The 23498-nt window shown below is 35.0% G+C and overlaps 2 protein-coding genes and 1 non-coding gene across 3 annotated transcripts; 2 read left to right on the top strand and 1 right to left on the bottom strand.

Annotated features, from left to right (window-relative positions):
* Positions 1–13436: 13436 nt before the first annotated feature.
* On the top strand, positions 13437–14202 carry LOC121228157 (26S proteasome regulatory subunit 8 homolog B). The gene is made up of 2 exons (XM_041111344.1): positions 13437–13608; positions 13877–14202. The coding sequence occupies exons 1-2, from the start codon at positions 13492–13494 to the stop codon at positions 14015–14017; spliced, it is 258 nt and encodes an 85-aa protein (XP_040967278.1). The 5' UTR covers positions 13437–13491; the 3' UTR covers positions 14018–14202.
* A 1655-nt stretch (positions 14203–15857) lies between these two features.
* On the top strand, positions 15858–17630 carry LOC107917136 (protein UNUSUAL FLORAL ORGANS). The gene has a single exon (XM_016846522.2). It carries the CDS (start codon positions 16084–16086, stop codon positions 17467–17469), a length of 1386 nt encoding a protein of 461 aa, XP_016702011.1. The 5' UTR covers positions 15858–16083; the 3' UTR covers positions 17470–17630.
* A 4745-nt stretch (positions 17631–22375) lies between these two features.
* Positions 22376–22482, bottom strand: LOC121207694 (small nucleolar RNA R71). The gene has a single exon (XR_005902819.1). It is a non-coding gene; the product is annotated as a small nucleolar RNA R71 (small nucleolar RNA).
* Between the last annotated feature and the right edge of the window lie 1016 nt (positions 22483–23498).

The raw sequence follows: 23498 nt of genomic DNA, 5'->3' as shown, positions 1-23498 counted from the left end.
AACACCCCTTACCCAAGATCGTCGCTGGAGTCCAGCACGAGGCATTACCAGACTTAGCTTACTAATTCGGGGTACAAAAATTTGCTTTTAAAATTAATATAGTTTCATTCATTCATTATGTCCCTAAAAAGGGTCCTCGAGACCCTAAAACATGTAATTGAAACGGTTCGGGAACAAACTGGAATCAATAAAAATTTTCCGATCACTTAAACAAATCAAAACAATTTATTTCATCTTTCATAAATAAACTGTCCATCTACGTCATAGTCACTAAAAAATCATAAATCGAGTTACGAAACTCAAAATTCAAATCTGTAAATTTTACCTAAAACTATACTTGTATATCTTCTTACTAATTTGTTTTCAGAATTTTTAGTCTAGCCAATTAGTACAGTTTATTAGTTAAAGTTTCCCCTATTTCAGTGTTCAGCTGCTCTGACCTTTGTTCACTACGAATTAATCTTCTCCCTATAAAGAATTCAAATAACCATGATGTTTATTTCTCTTAAAGGTAGAATCAATAAGGAATCTATACATATAAAGTATAACTCCTATTTATTTTTGTACAACTTTTAGTGAATTTCTAAAGTCAGAACAGGGGATTCAGAAATCACTTTGACCCTGTCTCACCAAAATTTAAATATCTCATAAAATACAACTTTACTCTATTTCTTTCATATGAAAATAGACTCAATAAGATTTAATTATATATCTCATTCACTATCTAAATCCATTTCTATTATTTTTAGTGATTTTTCAAATTCACGTCATTACTGCTGTCCGATACTGTTTTAAAGCTAATTTCACCTTTTTCATGATTTCTATGGGATAATTAGCATTTAGGCATACATAACACCAAACATGTCCTTGATTAGCCATTCCAATAGCTGATCATTATCAAGCATTTACATACCATTCATTAGCCATATCATAAGATCATACACACAAAATGGCTACGATGCTATACATGTCATACTCAAAATGAAACGTCTAGCTATACCAAAATAATTCTTGTGATAGTGTGCCCAGACCTCTGATGTACTTTATGATCCCCGAGTTAGCTTGACAAAACTATAAAAAGAAGGAAAATAAATAGGGTAAGCATTAAGCTTAGTAAGTTTGCATGCAAATAAATAACAACATTCATAAGAATTATCTTACTACTTGGCATGATACTACTTAATGTAACTTCATTAATTGTCATAGACATATTTTAAACTTCTTCACTTACTCACTTACTTAAATACTTACTTACTTAATCAAATTTATTAATACATTTTACTTACCTTTTTCCTTATCAAGCATACATGAACATTATATACTTACCTTTGCTCTTCTAGCATGAACTTGTCTTACCATTTTTAGTATAACTCGTCTTACCTTACCTTACCTTGATATTCTCTTTAAATTTTCCTGTTGAACCACTTGGAATACTAAGGATACACGGGTACCTTGCCATTGCCATGACTTTTCATGGTCTTACGTGGTATCCTTTTGAAACTTACCATTGCCATGTCTCGACATGGTCTTACATGGTATCCTTGCCTTATGAACTCACCAATGCCATGCCTTGGCATGGTCTTACATGGGACCTTTTCCTTATATTAACTCATCAATGCCATGTCTTGACATGGTGTTACATGGTATCCTTAAACCCTAATGTCATGACATTTGTATCCTACACATTCCTAAGGTTCAACCGGGACTTTCTGAAATTATTTCTCCGTCAATTCATGCTTGAGTCTTCTTTGAATAATTTCATAAAATAAATTTACACATGCTGGAAATTAACAACATTAACATAAAATAATAGAATATTGCATTTATTTACCACAAACTTACCTCGAAACAAAATACGACCAACTATATCGATTTAGTCCACTATCTTTTTCTGTCCCCAGTCTAACTACGGATTTCGTTCTTCTTGATCTATAATAAAAAATTTAGCTTATTTAATACTCACATTTATTAAAACAGTCTTTGACTCAAACTTTGGCAAAATTACATTTTTGCCCCTAAACTTTTACATATATACACTTTTTCCCCAAGGCTCGGAAATTAAACTTCATCCTATTTTCTTATGTTTTATGACATGATGATCATTTTTCCCTTCTATGGCAACATCAAATTCTCACTCTAACATGTACTTATGAACATTAGGTATTTTTACTGATTATGTCGTTTTACTCGTTTTCACTTAAAATCGCTTAGCAAAAGTTGTTTAACACAATTCCAAGCTTCATATTCTACCATAAAACATCAAAATTCATATTCTACCATAAAACATCAAAATAAACACATTTTACCTATGGGTATTTTTCCAAATATAAACCCTAGGTTAAATTATTGCTAGAATAAGCTTAATCAAGTTACCGGGACTCCAAAAACGTAAAGAACATTAAAAACGGGGCTCAAACGGACTTACAATCGAGATTGGAATCTTGAAAAACCCTAGCTATGTCTTTCTCATGTGAAATTCGGCCAAGGGGTTGTAGATGGACAAAAATTGACTTTTAATTTTGTTTTTAATTCATTTTAATAACTAAATGACCAAAATGCCCTTAATTAAAAACTATGGTGTTTTATCTTCCTTTGGGTATTTTTGTCCAAACTAGTATAATGGTCTAATTACTATCCAAGGACCTCCACTTTAAAAATTCATTACTCACAAGTACTTAGTACCTTTGGGAACTAGAACACACATTTTACAACTTTTTCAATTTAGTCCTAAATATCAAATTGGACACTCTATCGGTAAAATTTCAAAATGAAATTTTCACACAATCATGTAATCATGCCATAGACCTTAAAATGATAATAAAATAAATTCTTCTACCTTAAATTTGTGGTTTCGCAACCACTGTTCAGTTTAGGCCCTATTTCGGAATGTTACACGCCTCCAAACCATATGCATAATGTTGATCTATCGACAGATGATGCATTAGAGTTTCCAGATCTACCATACAAAAAGCATGACCATACAAGTTCGTCATTAGATTCGGGGGAATTGAAAGTTTGTAAGGAGTTTTCTAGTAATGATAGTTTTATCGGTGCATTGAAACAATATAGCATCATGAACAGGGTTAACTACTATGTGGTTAAATCCAAATCCAAGAAGTTGGAGGCCAAGTGTTCAGTGCGAGACGGTATATGTTCATGGAAAATCATGGCTTCGATTCGGAAACAGACAGGGTTGTAGAAGATAAATAAGTACAAGGGTCCACATACATGTGTTGCCGGTACAATATCACTAGGTGTTTAGGGTTTTTGAATATTATTGTTATTATTTAATGTTGCATTATTTAACGTACTTTTTTTATAGGTATTTCACAAGGTCATCCCAAGATGGATTTAGATATGATAATTGGCTTAATACTACAGATAGTGAAGGCGGATTCTAGGACTTCGCTGTCAGTCTTAATTTCCAATATTCGTAGCCAATTCATGTACACGTCTTCTTATCGCAAGGCTTGGATAGCTAAGCAGAAGGCATTGGAAAATATGCATAGTGGGTCAGACGCTTCATATAATAAGGTGTGGCAGTGGTATTAGGTGCTGGAAAAGTACGTCCCAAGTTACGTAACAGACCTTGAAACGAGTCTTGCATACTACAATGAGCGCTTGCTCCGTGGATGCCAAGTGTTCAAGTGTCTGTTCTACAGCTTTAAGCAATGCTGGGACACATTTGTGTACTGCAACCCATTGATACAAATTGACAGTACCTTTATGTATAGTAGATATACCCATCGGCTATTACTAGCTATGGCACAAGATGGCGGTGGGAGAATCCTTCGAATTGCGTTTGCAATAACACCGGGGGAGTCAAGTGATGACTGAGATTTCTTTCTTTCTAGGTTGAGGAGGCATGTCTACCCCCAACCTAATATCTTTGTTATACCAGATCGGGGCACTGGAATACTGGCCACAATTGAGCAACAAGGAAGCCTATAGGATCGTACACACCATCAGTGTTGTCTAAGGCACGTTGCATCAACTACTATGGGCAATATCGGTCTACCACTGAACAACGACAAGTGACCAACATGGGTATTTAATCTCCACTAATATAATTTCGTTTGTAAAATTCAATTTATCCTTAATGGAAAAGTGGTATGTAATTTTCACTATCAACTTATATTGACAGGATACGAGATCAATAAGGATCATTTTCATGAGATTTTGGTGATTTTACGGTCAGTTAACGATCAAGGCACAGATTACCTCTGTAACATACCTTTCGATCAGTACAAGCATATGACAACAACTTACGGTATGGTCATATGACCTTAAACCTGGCTGAATGTATAAATTCTGTTCTAAATGGAACGCGCCATTTGTCAATAACCTCCATTGTACAGGAGACATATTTCAATTTGGCGGCACTATTTCCAAAGCAATCAGTAAGTTATAACGGCCAAATGCAAGGAGGCCATGTATAGTGCCGAATGGTATTGCAAGAAATTAACAAGGCGAAGGCACGGGCCAACACCATGCACACAGTGTATCACGGTCCTAACAACCTATGGTTTCGTGTAATGGAGTTTGATGGACCGAACCAAGGTATTACCAACGAGAAATTTCATGTACACTTGAGAAATAGGACTTGTGACTGTAAGAGGTTTGACGCACTTTGTTATCTACGCGCTCATGTAATTGTAGCTTGTCAGAATCTCCTTTTGGATCACATGATTTATGTCGACGAAATGTACAATTTAGAATACATGTAATTGCATCTTGTCAGAATCTCCGTCTGTATTGCTTGCTCCATTTAAGTTGTTACCAGATAAAGAATTGCCTCACAAACCAAAAGGTCAACCTTGCTCTAGTAGAATACGTGATAATATGGATATCTGGGAAAGAACGAACCAACAGAAGTTGTGCGGATGGTGTAGGAACCCAGGTCATACAATTCAAACATGTCCAAATTGAAATAGTTCATAATTGCTTAAATGAAACTATGTTGCATTATTTCTATTACCTTATTCAAAAGAACTTCTATTTTATTAAATAGGAAAAAATATAAAAATAATCTAGTATTAAAATATTCAAAAAAAACTTCTATTTTATTAAATGAAACAATATAAAAATAGTTTGTACAAATATATTAAAAAAATCAATGTATGTGTCGGTCGAAATAAGTGCCACATGGGGGTGGTTGACAGTTATGCGCCAGATTTCTTCTTGGTTCAGCTTTTGACGGGGGTTGTGGTTGTTCCGGTGGGGATTGTGGTTGTTCTGGTTGTGGGTGTTGGGAGATGACCTACCTTGATAGAACAAAGAATGCAGAGGTGTTTGCATCACCCACAGTGGAGGTGTTTGAATCTTATAAGGCAACGGGGATTGGAAATGAGAGGAGCTCCCCGACGGTCCCTCGTGCGATCCCTTCTGCGACAATGGCCTATATATCGTCGGTTGAGTCAAAGTCATCAAGAAAGGAGATGCACCAGGACATGCATTCCAACCTGGCATAGGACTGGGAAAAGGAAACATATAAGGGTCAAGATATAAATAAGGACTAGGATATGCAACTGGCATAATCTGAAGGGGCTATGGTGTGGGCCTTGTCACTTGAGGCGTTGGGCCCGGTGATTGTGTGAGCGCTGTTGATGGACCTACCTTGTCAGCCCTTTTCCTTGGATTTAAAGGGCCCCATCGTTGCCTTTCAACACGAATTTGTGGATGCCTCTACTCTCCCGAGAGCTAATATGGCTTGCTATATATCTTAAACTATGGCATGTAATCAAGCTCGCATGCTAACTATAGAGTGATGATTGGTTCACGAGTAGGTATATGATCATACTAATTTTCCCACATTTTGATATATTCCGAGAAGAATAGCGGCCAATGCATATTCTATCACCGTAAGTCGATTTTGTGCTCTTCATCGAACACCTCAGGTGTCATAGGAATCAGTTGTCGGAATCTAAATTACCACAGCACTTTATCTGTCTGGTGCATCTCGACAGTAGCGTAGTTGATCAATGGGGCCTTAACATACCAGATGTTTAGATTCTATAAGAATTCATTCGGAATTACTGCCCAAATACTATATGAATGTGATAAAAATATTAGTTAAATACATAATACTAAATACAAAATGACTATGTTATATATATATTTCATTTAATACTTACATGTGCTTCCAATTGTTGGTCTAATAGAAGTCGTATATCTTCAAGAGCTGTAGGTATTACAACATAACTCGCCGAATGGTTCCACCTAATTAAATAAATTTTAAGCATAAAATATATTTTAAATCTATATAATAATTGTAAAATCTAATATAAATTTTACCTCGTTATGAGTGGGAATGTATATGGGTGGTTCACTCGAGGGCATAAAAATGGAAAGCGAAACCCAGCCCATGATTGTAGTAGTGATAGGCAACTTTTGATTTTGACTTTATTTGGTTTTGTTGCCCCACACATCTCCTGGTACAATATTGACAACACGGCAGACCCTTAACTGAGTTCACTAGCTGCTCTAAAATTAACGAGTTTCAGCAGCCACCTTAGATGTACGAGGTTTCATGACAAGTCTGGTATTAGATAACCTCTAATGATATCAAGGATGTATGCTCGTGTATCACCCCTTACCCGTATCCGAAGCCGAAATAGGGTTCAAGGCATTATCGGACTTATATTTTGATATTCATTCACATTCAAAAGATAAATCTTGCATACAATTTAAAATTTTCACACATTCATTCATACCATGAAGACATATTTCTCAAAAATAAGCTTATACCATGCCTGAATATACACAAACATTAACATCATTAACAAGCCATTCTCGCATGGCTACATATACAAATCAAAATGAACCACATTGAATTTAGCCTATACATGCCACATAACCAAAAACTTAAAGCTTTTAATTACCAAACTTTTAACTAGATAGTGTGATGTGGTCTCCAACGACTTCCAACCCGAGCAAATCTTCGAAACTCTATGAACATAGGAAAAACACACAGAGTAAGCTTAGAAAGCTTAGTAAGTCATAAGCAAATAAATCATTTCACTAATATTTACAAATCATTATCATTAAACCAAATTTAACAAACTCAATCACTTATACAATCTTGTACTCGTAAATTCATATAACCACATTAAGTAGCTTCTCTTATCTTATTTATCAATGAATATATATATCACGTTTTCACATTCGAAAGACAACCGTTAACTCAATCATATAAATTAAGTTTGCACATAATCATTACATGAATAACCAAAACATGTAATGGTTCACTAACCACTTCATATTTAACTTATCCATTTGGCTACATTTCAATTTCATATATATATAGCACATATTCACATTTCATTTTCTTATAAATCACATATTATCTTACACATATATATTACTTTCCATTTCCCAAAACCATGTTTCTCATTTCATAATTCCCATGCTCAAAATATAGGACCACAATTCGTATAACAAACATATATGTATCACACCATTTATTTATACATTCACATCATTTGATGTCATATATTTCACATATTATCACTTGAAACATAATCACCTTTCATTTATGAATTTCATAATCGAAACACACGTACCTGAATTATATATCCATAGATCATAATCATATTCACTTTCATTACTCAATTTCATAAACATTGCAACATACCTGAATCGGATGCACATTTATATATTCATTTACTTCTCAGAATACCAGTTGAACCATTCGGAAACAAAGAGGATACTCGGATATCTCTGGAAGCTCGTACAATTAAATTTTAAGTCACATACTTTCATATAATGACTGGCATCGACCAAATAGGTCATGCTCTTATTCGTAGATATAGTAATCATTCACACATATATATCGTTCTTTGATACTAATAATTCACCTTAAAAATCAATTCACATGCGAGTACATAATACATACCTGACTATCATAATGTATCATACATAATCAATAGTAGTTTACCTCAAACTTTCGAATTCATAATCTTACTTGAATCATCGGCGTTAAGCCTGCTAGGTTTAAAACCCGAATCTAGTCACCAGCACAAAACCTGTGGGACTTTAAGCTCGAATATAATACTAGCACTAAGCCTGCGGGATTTAACCCGGATATAATACCAGCACGAAGCTTGTGGGATAAACCCGAATATAATACCAGCACGAAGCCTGCGGGATAAAACCCAGATATAATACCAGCACGAAGCCTGCGGAATAAAACCCGGATATAATACCAGCACGAAGCCTGTGGGATAAAACCCGAATATAATACCAACACGAAGCCTGTGGGATAAAACCCGAATATAACACCAGTACGAAGCCTGCGGGATAAAACCTAGATATAATACCAGCACTAAGCCTGCGGGATAAAACCCGGATATAATACCAGCACAAAGCCTGCGGGATAAAACCCGGATATAATACGAGCACGAAGCCTGTGGGATAAACCCGGATATAGCAGCACGAAGCCTGCAGGATAAAACCTGGATATAATACCAGCACGAAGCCTGCGGGATAAAACCCAGATATAATACCAGCACTAAGGCTGCGGGATAAAACCCGGATATAATACCAGCACGAAGCCTGCAGGATAAAACCCGGATATAATACCAGCACGAAGCCTGCGGGATAAACCCGGATATAATACCAGCACGAAGCCTAGCCTGCGGAATAAAACCCGGATATAATACCAGCACGAAACCTGCGGGATAAAACCTGGATATACATCAAATATCATGCATATTTAATCATATATTAACGCATCTCATTCAACATATCACATTAGTAGTCATTTGCTACATTCGGATACAAGGTCCATATGAACATCATCATTTACATTTCTGTTCAAAAGTCATACATAAATATCACATATCCATTCCACCATTCAAGCTTAACCCATAGTGACCATTCAACTATATGTCATATACATAAATTATTTATCACACAGCTTAATTCAAGTAGAACCAAAAGGTCACAATCCATCTCATGTATACATATCAAGGCATCATCAACTATATACTAAAGGTGACTACTTAAAACTTCCACGGACGAAGACGAACGAACCGGGACGACTATTTGAAAAATTTAGATTTTTTTTCTTCTGATCCAATTTTGATTTCCTCTTTTCTTGATCTAAATTAATATAAATTAAACTTATTTAATCTTACATATACTCAAATTCTCCCAAAAACACATAAAAAGGGCAATTTGCACATTAGCCCCTAATATTTCATATTTTCACAAATTAGTCCCTATTTCCAAATAGCACAAAATACACAAAATCTCATCAAACCCGTGTTAGACCGAATTTACCTTAGGCCTTAGTAGCCCATTTATTCAATTTATTTCACACTCGGAACAAATTCTCCAAAGCTCAATTCAATTCGGTAACATATATATATTTATTTACAACTTGATTCAACACATATAATGCACATACATTAATACATCCAAACATGAAATATTAGCAACCATTACTGAATGGTCAAGCTATTCCACACGGATTATTAGACAAAAATATACAAGTACATACAAGCATTACCAAATGACCGAATCTCCATTGTATTTAAAAATAATTCATGCACCACTCATTTAACTATTAATAGTCATTTACTAAGTACCATGCCGAATAGAAATATGTCAAGTTCACATGCTATGAATCATGCTAAAATGTTATTTTCAAAACCAAATTGTTTTCGGCTAGCAAATTATATAAAAAAAATATTTTATACCAATTTCATAACCAAATAGTCATATTAACTAAACACCTTAAACTTAACTTAATAATTAACAAATCAACTATAATTCATGAATATTCTTGTCTTCGTAAATGCACCAATAAAATCCAATTATACAAGCAATGATTTATTCATCACTTAGCTTATCCAATTAAGCCACAACCGAAAACACATTCAACAACCTAATCATTATTTAACCAAAACATGAAAAATCTATTAATACATTTTTATTTTTCATCATTAAACACAAAAATCATCAAACTTTCAACAATGAAAAAACACAAAATCAACATAAATTCCGAAAATTGAAGCATGGGTTTACTAGCATTCGAAGCAACGATCTCAAAAATATAAAAATTATCAAAAACCGAGTCAAAATCACTTACTAATTAAAGCTTGAAGTTGCCGAACCCTAATGGCTTCCATGAACCTTTTTCTTTTCTCATTTTCGGTTGAAAGAACCATGAAAGATGATAATTTAACTTTTATTTTATTAATATATTAATATATATTCATAAATTACTCAAATAACCTTATTCCAAATTCAATATTTCAATAATGCCAAACCAATATTTCCACTAACTAATTAATGGTCCATTTATCACATGAGGACCCTAACTTTTAAGTTCCATAGCTTTTAGACACTTTTAACTTATAGCAGGCTACTTTTACATTTAACGCAATTAAGTCCTTTTATAAAATTAAGCTCACAAACGATAAAATTTTCACACGAAAATTTCACACATATTAACTCACATACTGTAAACACCAAGAATAATACTAAAATATTTTTTTGACTCGAATTTGTGGTCCCAAAACCACTGTTCCGATTAAGGTCTAAACTGGGCTGTTACAGCTCGAGCATATTGTATTCTTTCTACTTCAGTAACTCCGAGAATGTGTCTCGTAACCAGCCCATCTCGATTTGACCTCCGTAAATATTATCCAGAATCGCACCTAAAAGATTGTAGCATATGGCTGCCCAATCAACAGATTGAATGGACCCATCCACCGGTAATCCCAATTGTAACTACACGTCTTCCAAAATGATGGTACACTTCTCGCATGGAAGATAGAATGTGTGCGTCTCGGGTCTCCACCTTTGTATGAACGCGCTAATGAGATTCGGGTCCAACTTGCACCCCAGCTTATATTGGTCATGTGCCAAAAACCTGCTTCCCTGAATTAATTTTCTATGACCAGACATATTACGAATATAACATTGTAACACTCGATCTACTAACTGTTATAAAAAATTATAAAATTAAATTTAGGGAGAAATTTGAGATCTTTTTTGAGAATTTTGGAAGAAATGTTAAAGGAAATTGTGTGAGAAAAATAGGTGGGGGCTTTTTATAGTTTTTTTTATGACCGTTGTCCCCCCACGTTCAAATTTTTAAATGACCATTAGGGGCCAAAAACACGGGCTAAACTGCATCCTTGAGAGAGCGTTTTTGCCATGTTAGTAAAAAGGGTCCACGTCAACGCGCTTTTTGCTCAGATGGTAAAAACATTACCTCAAAGATGCATTTTTCTGAATTTTTCCCTAAAAATGTACTTACGTTAAAGCATTTTTATAATTTTAGCCCATTTCGGTAAATAAAATTTAAGGTGCCCATTTCCATAAATAAAGTAGGAAGTAGACCTTTGTTAATAAAATGGTCCTAACATTTTTAAAATTTAAATAGACATTTTCTAGTTTAACAATATAATGTCTTCCTAATTTACTCAACACTTAGAGCATGTTTGGTTGGGTGTATTGGCATAGCCAATACACCCCTAATCGGTGGGCCCCACTTAAGCCCCTTTTATTCCCTTGTTTGGTTCATGGTAATGATATTACGGGTGTAATACATTCCTGACTTAATCGGTGAAATCCACCGATTCGTAATACATCCCCAAAGCTCAGTTTAGGTGCTGCTTCCTTTACCCTCCCTGTTTTACCCTCTTGATTGGCTTCCCCATTGCGTCTCCTCTTCCTTCCTTCTGCCTTCTGCCGATTTGCTCTGTCTGTCTCTCAACCTTTTCTTTTCTTTTTCTTTACAACCAGTCAATGTCAGCTCGTCCATCGACCGCTTCGACAAAGAACAGAAGTGGAACAGTGAATTTTGTTTTTTAATTTCATTTTCCCCTTCTGAATTAGATTTCAGATTAAAACCTCGAAAACTTTAAGGATTTGATTTCAAATTCGAGATCATTCAATGGCTGCCCCTTTTCTTTCTACTCCTTTTCAACCCTACGTTTATCAGGTAATATTTCCTTTTTTTTTTTTGCAAAACTCTTTTTACTCTTGTATCGGTTTTCTGTTTGTTTCATGATAAATTTGAGGTAAAGTTGAGGAGACTCAACCTTGTTTCTTTACAACTGGCTTGCATTTCAATGGAATTTAGGTTATGTTATGCCATTTCATCTGTTATGTTTAACTCGCATCGTTGAGAAATAATGATCTGTTATGTTATGCCATTTGATCTGTTATGCCAAAAACCCCTGCTTGCACCCAGGCGATGTGCGTGTATTAAGGGCTATCAATGTGCCTGATTTGCACCTTATGGTCGATTGTGTTGTTTTTCCATAGAAAGGAACCAGGTACGTAAAGGGCATACTCTACGTTTTCTTGCTACTCTGAGAAAGTGTTTGTTCTTCATTATACTTTGCAAAAGTTGATATCATGATGTATAACAAGTACTCTTGAATAATATCATGATGTATAACAAGGCATCCCATGTGGACATACCTAAAGTGTATTATAGGGATGCATTTGTCAGAATTGTTAAATGTTTATTGTGATGCATTTCAGATTGCTAATATAATAATTTTTATTGTTATGTCTTTTATTTATTTAGTGGAAGTTCCTCTATGAGCATGTACACCAGGTAGATGCTTAAATTCTTTTATATGTTGGATAACCAAGCCTTGTTTTGTTGTTTTAGATATCTGTTGAAAGTCTTTGTCCAAAGCAAGCAGAGAACGAGCTTGAGGTTCGGGGACCTCCCGCTTTGAAAGCCTTTGACCCTAAGGAAAATCCTACAAAGGTTTTGGTCGCCTCTTATTATGCTTTGCTATATATTTTTCTGCTGAGAAGAAGGAAGTATGATGTTTTGTCTGGTGATTTTGGTTGTTGGGCTGTATAACTTCAGTAGTGAAGATTCTGGCAGTTCCCTTGGAGTTTTGCATTTTTTCTTTTTATTTTGGTTTCTACCTATATGAAATTTGTTGTTTACTGCAGGCTGCTGAGGGTTTTTGCCGCAGATATGCTGTTCCACTAGATTCTTTATTCAGAAAGGCAGACGGTGAGTCAATTTTGATTCCTGCATAAGGCTTGAGTCTCAGTATTCTGTGCTTCATCTATTTTCTTAATAAAATTACTTAATATGACGCGCTACAACTTACAATCATGATAAAAACATCAAATAGGAAGGAAAACAACAGGCATTGCGTATTTCTTCATTCATGTCATGTTGTAAAAGAAGTGATTCTTTTTTTTTGGTCAAACGCAAAAATGCATCTTACGTTCTCACTGGTATAAATTTCTCAAATTCAGAGCAATGAATTTCTCAAATTGCATCTTACATTAGAAGCCAAATTTTTTCAGTAACATACTTGTTCTGGTTCTTTTGCCCTGGTCTTTTTTTTTCTCAACCCGTTCTGGGTATTATGAAAAATATGCAGTGAATAGAGCAGTCCCATAGTAGCAGTGTTTGCTTCTACGGGTGTACCAGAATTTCTCTTATTTCTGGAATGCATCTTATGTCTCTTTAGGTACTTATATTGTCTGTTCAATTATATGCAGTCTCGTTTCGACATCTTAAAAATACATTCTAGAAGAATGAATTTGATGAGAGGGATTGATCTAAAGAAGATTGCTGAGAAGATGAACGGTGCTTCTGGTGCAGAGCTTAAGGTATGTTTTCAGATAATAAGATGTGCTTCTGGATATGCAGACATCTTGCTTCCATTCAGAATGGTTGGCAAGCTGTGAATAGCATCTTTTCTTCTAGTTTCCTATCTCCTTCCCTTACCCCAACTCCCAAACCGCATAGAGAGATGATTTATTTGAGGATTTATTAGTACATAAGTTGGATAGTTAGACTCAAGGCCTTGGGCTTGTGATTCTTAACTGGTTTGTGTTTGTGATAATTTGTGAAAAACTCTATTCCGTTTTTTTGCAGGCTGTGTGCACGGAATCAGGAATGTTTGCTTTGAGGGAAAGGAGAGTCCACGTAACACAAGAAGATTTCGAGATGGCGGTGGCGAAAGTAATGAAGAAGGAGAGCGAGAAAAACATGTCCTTACGGAAGCTATGGAAGTGATTATGTTTTATTATTTAGTGTGCTTTCGCGGTTTTGGGGTAAATTCAAACATGGAAACCCGATTTAATATATGAACAATGTATAGAATATTATATTATTTGCCTGGCTAGTACTACACACGTCTACTTTTCTAGACAAGGTAAGAGGACATTTTATGAAATCATATTTGCTAAGTTTTGGATTCATGAGAGTGTCATTGGCAAAACTAAAACTGCTTCTAAAATAGTTACTTTATGAACAGGTGACAATAAATAATTGTCTTGCTGTTACTATATTAATCAAGAGAAATTATTTACCTTTCGGGTAGATTATGTACTTTATAACAGTCCTTGCCCTTACATTAGTGGAACAAATTATTATAGGATATCTTTGGTACAGCTCCATGCAATATCTTGCATCAAACAATATATTAGTGTAACTATTGTTCTGTCATTTTATTATAGGCTAAACAATAAATTTTAATTAAAATATATTTAATATTAATTATTTCAAATTTTCATTTATAGTATCATATATTATGATTTGAGTAAATTCATATAAGAATATTAATTATTAAGAATTTTATTAGATTATATATTTTAATTATAATATATTTAATAATAATTATGTTAATTTATATTTTACAGTATCATATATTATGATTTGAGTAAATTCATATAAGAATATTAATTATTAAGAATTTTATTAAATTATATATTTTAATTATAATATATTTAATAATAATTATGTTAATTTATATTTTATAGTATCATATATTATGATTTGAGTAAATTCATATAAGAATATTAATTATTAAGAATTTTATTAAATTATATATTTTAATTATAATATATTTAATAATAATTATGTTAATTTATATTTTATAGTATCATATATTATGATTTGAGTAAATTCATATAAGAATATTAATTATTAAGAATTTTATTAATTATATATTTTAATTATAATATATTTAATAATAATTATGTTTAAATATGATTAAATTATTTATTATTGATATTAATAATCTTATTAAAATTTAAATAACAATAACAATAATAATTTACCAAAACAAATTTCTGCTAATTATTAAGAATTTTATTAAATTATATATTTTAATTAAAATATATTTAATAATAATTATGTTTAAATATGATTAAAATATTTATTATTGATAATAATAATCTTATTAAAATTTAAATAACAATAACAATAATCATTTACCAAAACAAATTTATGTTAAGGGCATTCTAGTCATTTTAGTTTTTTCCATTATGCTATTACACCTCTATTCCATTCAACCAAACACAAGATTACTATTACGCCTCTATTCCATTACATTCAACCAAACAGTGGATTAGCTATTACACCTTTAATCCCAATACACCTCTAATCTAATACAGCGAACCAAACGCACCCTTATTGTAAAACTACCCTTTTTTTATCACCAAAGAAAGATGGCCAAATAACTTGCTTTTCAATTTCAACTTGTAAGTTTGAGATAGTCTCTGGTCCGGTCTGTATCCGTATCTGTTGATCAATTAGTTGAAAAGGAACTCGTACTGTGAATAATTAATGCAAGGGAACGGAAAGGACACCCATTTTGGCACTATATTATGGTTATATGAATATCTGAGCTGCACTTGTCTGTTTCTCCTGTAATGTCCTTCCTTCCTCGGCCTCACACGAAAACATGACACTGACTGAATTGATAGACACGCAAACATGACACTGACTGAATTGATAGATAGAACCATCAGAATCACTGCCACTCTCTCGCTAAAGACAACAACAAAGGAAACCAGGAGCTAAACATAAATGAATTTATTAAACTCAATATAAACCCCTGCAGACTCCCAACCAAATTTAACACTTCAAGGCTCAAATGGAGTAAACAATCCTCTCCCTAGTAAGCTTTAAGAAGCAGCTGCTTGCTTTCTCCTGGAAACCCATCTTTTCCATTCGCCTCAAAATCAACCACATTTTCCTACTTAACTGTTCTAGAAATAGAAAACTCAAGCCTCCTTTTTAACTCGATTGAAAGTTGAAAGAACAATGTACAACGACAGAATACAAACCCTTTCTTCATGAAAACATCTAAATCCAAATCTCTGTTCTATTTCTGCAGAGAAAAAACAAAAGAACGGACTAGTTTCCGCTGTTGCATCCAATCAAAAACAAATCAGTTTCTCATGGATGCCTTCAACACATCTATGCCTTTACCTTTCTCCTACACATTCACTATCACAAGCGGTAGCTGCAATACTAGCACCCACACTAATCCTTGGATGGACGTTAGGATATGGAGTAAATTACCAGAAAGGCTGCTCGATCGAGTGATTGCATTTCTTCCACCACCTGCCTTTTTCCGAGCTCGTTCCGTATGCAAGAGGTGGTACGGACTCTTGTATTGCAGCAGCTTCCTGGAATTATATATGCAAATATCACCAAGCCACCATTGGTTTCTGTTCTTAAAGCACAGGACATTGAAGAGCTACATCTGCAGAGCCAACACCAGCAGTGGTGGCAACGGGGACAACCAAACCAACTGTGAAGGGTACCTTTTTGATCCCTGTGATGCTGCATGGTACCGCCTTTCCTTTAACTTGGTTCCTTCTGGGTTCTATCCAGCTTCTTCCTCTGGTGGGTTGGTTTGCTGGGTTTCTGATGAGGCTGGAGCAAAAAATCTTATTTTATTCAACCCTCTAGTTGATTCTTTAATCCAGTTGCCCCCCACTCTAAGGCCCCGCCTCTTTCCTTCTATAGGTTTAACAGTTAGTCCCACATCTGTTGACGTTACCGTGGCTGGAGATGATCTGATTTCTCCTTATGCAGTCAAGAATTTATCCACCGAAAGCTTTCATATTGATGCAGGTGGATTTTACTCCATATGGGGAACCACTTCCTCCTTACCACGCTTATGTAGCCTTGAATCAGGTCGAATGGTTCATGTTGATGGTAAGTTTTATTGCATGAATTATAGTCCATTCAGTGTCCTAGCTTATGATATGGCAGCAAATAAGTGGTTCAAGATTCAAGCTCCCATGCGAAGGTTCCTTCGGTCACCAGGCTTGGTGGAGAGTAGGGGAAAGCTGATCCTGGTCGCTGCAGTCGAGAAAAGCAAGCTTAACGTGCCAAAAAGTTTGAGACTTTGGGGCTTGCAAGATTGTGGAACATGGGTAGAAATTGAAAGAATGCCTTTGCAACTATATATGCAATTTGCAGAAGTCGAAGGTGGTAATGGTTTTGATCCTGTTGGGCATGGAGAATTTATCGTGATCATGATTCGAGGATCGGACAAGGGACTGCTGTTTGACATCTGTAGGAAGAGGTGGCGATGGATTCCAGCATGTCCTTACCTTGGCAGCAGTGGCTGTGCCAATAACGGAGAGGGTGCCGAATTGCGTGGTTTAGCTTACGAGCCTAGACTTGCTACGCCGGTTATCAGCCTCCTCAGTTGTTTTACTGGATGATTAATTTCTACAATGATGTAGCTGGTAATCTTTTAATTAGTATCTACCGTACTACTAGTATTAAGCATGCCACATCTGTTAGTATTGAGCATGCCCCGATGTATGAGGCTTTTGTCCTTGCTTTCATTTCCTGTGGCCAATAATGCATGGATTTGAATGAATAGATTTCTTTTTAAATAGTTTCCAGTCATTTACTATAATGACTAAACAGGTGATGAGTTGGGTTGAAGAGAACCAGCCTAGGGAATTCCTAGTTCTCAAGCACTACTTACTAGAAGAGAAGAGACGAGATCATCACCTCTCTGATTCTCTCTCAATTTGTCTGTCCTTTCTAAAGCCAAGTGTTCTCTGCACTGTAACACAAGAAGTTCTACGGCCAACTTTATATAATGAATTTTCTTAAAATATGATTTAATTATAGAATACTACGAACATAGCCCGGTTAGAGATGCTGATGGCGAAGCAGTCTGTCAAGCTCGGTCAACTTGCCTGCTTTGGGCTGAGTTTGAATTTAGGTTTTTAAAATTTTGATCAATCTGATCAGATTTGTTTTACTATATAATTTTTTTAAAAAATTATAAAAAACAATTTGATATTCATATTTATACGTTTTTATAATTAAATTTAAATAAAAATATTTTTATTATTTTTAAATGGTGAAACAAGTTATTTGGAAAGGTTAAATAAGGTTTGAGTTCTGAGTACATATGAATTGTATTTACGTTAGAAACATTCAGAGCAGGTGATATCTGAATACATATGAATTACATCCACATTTTACCAATTAGAAATATGATGGCTATAGATCCACATTTTACCAATTAGAAATATGATGGCTTGATTAAACGACAAAGGGACATTAGTGCTCAATTGGCGTTTCCAAACACCCCTCCTCTCAATAAGATATTCGACAATGCTATTCATATCTATCTCCCAGATATAAAATAAATCAATTTCATCAAGGGCATTTGAAACAAAGTATGGTGCGTTGTAAAATTTACAAATTTCCTAGGGAGTCACTAGGACTTCTTTTCCCTGAATTGTAACATGCAAATATTCAACATTTAGTGTTCTGTTATTTTCTCTCGCCTTGAAGGAAGCATAAAATTCATATACTACCAACTTGACCGTGTAACATTCTGCTCAGTGGAATCTTAGTATCTGAATACTGTTTGAAATAATAAGGTGAGTAGAATAAGTTTAGAAGCAAATAGAGTTAAAGCTAGTATAAAGATAATAACCATTTCGAGTGCGCCTATGATGCCTTAATGTTGGCGGACACTGGAGTAGCACACAACGATTAAAAGTTATGTCTGATGAGGAAAGGTTCGCCTCAAAAGACTTTGATTGGCGTAAATGGGATGAGCGGAATTTGTTATAAGTAATGAAGAAATAAATCTTGCACTGAGAAGTTTATGTCAACAATGAGGGCATTTAGTAACAATGGCCTTGAGTCGGTTAAGTTATAAGGAAATGATGATTAAAACTTAACTGAATATGAACTAAATAGTTAAGAACCAAATGAAAACACTTGATTAATATTCTTGAAATTGGGAAGATTTGGATAAGACTACCAAATGATTGATGCGATGTTTGTTGAGTCCCAATAACGTCAAGGGACAACTCAAAGCTTTTAAGACAAGAAAGATATCTTATGTCACTCCTCGGATAGTAGAACCAAAGGAAGATAGGGAAGTAAAACGTTATTTGCCCCACTAAGACTTTTGACATATATGTGGGCACATAGCCTATAACAAAATATGATGCGAGACGCTGTTAGGAAATGATGCCCAATAAAGCACATAGTGGACTCAATTAATAGAGTCATTGCTAAGAAGGTGTGATGCGCCAACACGTGATCAGTCGAGCTATCAACTACACCCTAACGAAGGATGGGCTAGGACCCAGGCATAAGCTATATATACACCTATATGCTGTACGTGTTGCTTTATAGTTGTCCTACATCTACCTGGAAAATCACATGATTAATACACGTGTCGAACATCCACTGGAAGGAAAATATCTAATGGTTGGATAAGTGCTGGGAACTGTTCATTACTTCCTCGGGAAGTATTCTCCCTCTATATAAGGGTGAGATGAGGGGAAAAATCCTCTCATCCTTTAGGATGAGCTTGGAATGGAAGGGTAAGCTCTGAGATATCACTGTTAAGGTAAGTTTCGTAGCCTTACTGTCATAAGAGCAGATCTGTTTAGCTTAGTAACGAAAATAGTAAAGCTTCGTTGTATGATTTTGGTGCTCAAGTGAGAAGGGAAATGAACTAGATGGAAAGATCTTGACAAGTATTCTATGGTTTAACATTTAAGGGTTGTTGATCTACTCGAAGGAAACCCAGATCTGATGTTTGAAGCTACAAAAAGTGAAGATTATGTGAGGATATCGTGGGGGTCCTGTAAGTACCTCGCAAATCTTTAACTAATATCTTTATGTATACATATATGTTTGTATGTTTATATGTTGATCTTTGTGTGTTAATTTTTGTTTGGTGAAATGAGAAAGAAAGGCATGCAAGTGTAATATGTCGGTTTTGTGAATATGAATGCTTGATGAACTTGCATGTGATGCTTGTGTAATGTTATGTGCCTTTGTTAAGAAAAAGAAATGTGTTCATAATGAATGTGTAAAGAAGGCGTGAACCTAATGATATGTTTCTGCTCCATAGTAGAAAGAGTAAGCATAAAGAATGCACCTGAAAGTATGTTATGTCTGCTATAAGTAAGTATGTACATGCATAAACATGTCTGAAAGCATGATGGAGTTTCTACATGAGTAAGTCTCTGCATAAGGAGTTTGTGCATAAGTTGCATAAGTCTATTGATAAACCATAATTTATACATATTTTTACCTCATGCTTAGCATATTTTTTGATGAATTCTCCTTAGATTTGGAGAATTTCGATGCTCCTAATCCTTTAATTTCATGTTTTATACTTAGGTGAGTATAGGAGAGTAAAAAGAGCGAGAAACAGGCCGAAAACGGAGAAAATGGACCAACATGGGAAATCAACACGGCCTGTACTTCCTCACATGGGTAAGCCACACGGCCGTGTCCATTTGACAGAATCGAAGCACGACTTACACGGGTAGACCACACGCTTGTGCCTATGTAACAGCCTTGAACACGGATTGAAGAAATCGCACATGGGCGTGTCCCTTTCGAGCCCAAGTTTAGTTATATTCAGAAAAGGCCATTCTTAAGGGCTTTTAGGCATTCTAAAGCCTATTTAAACACCTAAGGAGGTAATTAGAAAGAAAAAGAGGGGAGTAGGAGGCAGGGAATTACTCGAAGGAAGCCGATTGATCCATTTCAGGAGCCAGATTCATCATTAAGACTGAAAATCTCCCTTCAATTTCCTTCAGGAGTTTTGGGTTTTCTTTATGTTTTGTTATCTTTATTATTTTGAGATGTTTTCTTTCATAAATATGAACTAAACCCCCTAAATACCTAAGGGGAATGAAACCTAAGACGGATCTTGTTATTATTATCTGAATTGTATGATAAATGTTTGACTTGTTTTTAATTATGTGTTCTTAATTCTTGTTTTAATATTCCATGATATTGATTCAAGTTAATGCACTTATTCAGAGGAGCAAAAGTCCTTGTCTAAGAGTAAATTTGTCGTAATTAAGCGGAGTTGATTGCACGCCTAGAGATTGAGTGACAAGATTTTGCCAGATTAGGGTGAAACCTAATAAGGGAGTCCATAGAATGAGTTAATGCGACACTAGGGTGTTAATTAGAAAGAGATTTCAATTAATCAACCTAGGGTTAGACGTTATTAGTCTCGAGAGAGATAATAATATAACTTAGGGATTTCTACGGATCAAGTCAAATGAATAAACAAGTGAAGTTTAGGTGGATTTTTCCTTGGGTATTGTTTTAATCAATCGAGTTTTCCCAAAAAACTTTTCCCCAATTTTCTTTCTGTGCACCCTTAGTTTAGTTAATTAGTTTAGATAAACAAATCCTTTAATTTTTAGGCTAGATAATAAAAAGAAAGTAATTACTAGTACTCTTGGTTCCTTTGGGTTCGAAAATCCGGTCTTGCTAAAGCTATACTACTATTCGATAGGTACACTTGCCTTCATGGTGATAATAGTTAGTTTCAAGAACGATTAATTTTAAATTTTTAAAACCTGTAGCGAATTTCACGTATCAAGTTTTTGGCGCCGTTGCCGGGGAACATAAGATATTAGGAACACTCAATTTTTATTACTTTAGCCATTTTACTTTATTTGCAATTTAAATTTTTATTTTCTTTTCTAATTTTCTCTTTTATTCGCTTCTGACAGGTTTTTCTAGTTTATGACCAGAAGAAACCCGTCAGGACCATTACTTTTTGATAGCGAGATCAATCGTACAGCTCGCAAAAATTGAAGAGAAATAAGGCGAAGCTTAAGATACACAGAGGAAGAGCAAGAGGACGATATTCAAACCACAACCGAAGAGATGGCTGAAAATTAGGAAAATCCGCTACCTCTTGCGATTGCCGCTGATCCAGTAAATCAAAATCATGCTCCACGCACTATGTATGATTATGCTAAATCAAATTTAACAGGAACTGAGTCAAGTATAGTTGGGCTTGCTATTGCTGCAAATAATTTTGAACTGAAACCTAACACGATTCAAATGATACAGCAATTTGTTCAGTTTGATGGTTTGCAGGATGAGGATCCAAACAATCACTTGGCAAATTTTCTGGAGTTTTGCGACACATTTAAAATCAATGGCGTTTTTTACGACGCCATATGCCTTCGGTTGTTTCCCTTTTCACTGAGGAACAAAGCTAAACAGTGGTTGACCTCGTTACCACGAGGGTTAATCACTACTTGGGAACAAATGACCGAAAAGTTTTTACTTAAATATTTTTCGCCGGCTAAAACGTCTAAATTAAGGAATGATATATCTTCTTTTGTGCAGATGGATTTAGAAACACTATATGATGCATGGGAGAGATACAAGGACCTATTGAGAAGGTGCCCTCACCATGGGTTACCACCAGGAGATGCTAACAAAATTCATCTCGGTGTCAGAAACTCATTTTCAGAATACCGAGATAGCACTTAAGAATCAACAAGCGTCAATCCAAGGGCTCGAAACTCAGATAGGCCAGCTCGCTAAATTGATATCTGAACAACCACAAGGTAGCCTACCGAGTAACACTGAATCTAACCCAAGAGAGCAGCTCAATGCGATTACCATTCAAGATGAGGAAGTTTTAGTTGCACCTGAACCAAATCCGAGGGAAGAAACTGTGGTAAGTAAAGGTAAAGGTGAGATGGACCACAATGACCAAAAACAGGTAAGTAAAGAGTACAAACCATGTGTACCATACCCCAATGCGACAAGGAAATACCATTCAGATCAACAATTCGGTAAATTCCTTAAACTTTTAAAAAAATTACATATTAACTTACCTTTTATTGAGGCTCTTTTGCAGATGCTGAGCGGAGTCAAATTTTGAAAGGATCTTTTAGCCAATAAGAGGAAGTTAGACGAGACGTCGCATGTGGAGATAAATGCAGTTTGCTCAGCCATTCTACAGAATAAGCTGTAATATCCCGAATTAGGGCCTAATCAGAATAGTGGTTTCGTGACCACAAATCTGATATAGAAATAATTATTTTATGATTATTTTGTGGTCTATGATATGATTGCATGATTGTGTGAAAATTTCGTGAAGAAATTCTATGCATAAAGTGCTTAATTTGAAGTTAGAGACTAAATTGAATAAGTTGCAAAACTTGCATTCTAAAAGTTTCTAGTATGAAATTGCTTTGAAATATTAATTAGGAGGTCTTAAATAGCAATTTTACCAATTTCAAAGTTTATGGACAAATAGTGGACATGAATGGAATTTTTGGAAAGTTTAGTAGTAAGGGCATTTTGGTCATTTAGGGGTAAAATGAATTAAAATACAAAATTAAAAGCCAATTTTGCTCATCTTCTTCACCATGGACGTGTATACCAAGGGCGACTCCATGGCTAGGGTTTCCAAGCTTCCAAGCTT

This window comes from Gossypium hirsutum, chromosome A01 (assembly GCF_007990345.1).
Source record: "Gossypium hirsutum isolate 1008001.06 chromosome A01, Gossypium_hirsutum_v2.1, whole genome shotgun sequence".
NCBI lineage: Eukaryota > Viridiplantae > Streptophyta > Magnoliopsida > Malvales > Malvaceae > Gossypium > Gossypium hirsutum.
This window is presented reverse-complemented; position numbering and strand designations above follow the sequence as displayed.

Excerpts from the sequence above, each read along its gene's own strand:
- LOC121228157 (XM_041111344.1), top strand. The coding sequence starts at position 13,492 with ATGCAGTCTCGTTTCGACATCTTAAAAATACATTCTAGAAGAATGAAT. Across the intron at positions 13,609-13,876 it reads CTTCTGGTGCAGAGCTTAAG|GCTGTGTGCACGGAATCAGG; the intron begins GTATGTTTTCAG and ends GTTTTTTTGCAG.
- LOC107917136 (XM_016846522.2), top strand. The coding sequence starts at position 16,084 with ATGAAAACATCTAAATCCAAATCTCTGTTCTATTTCTGCAGAGAAAAA.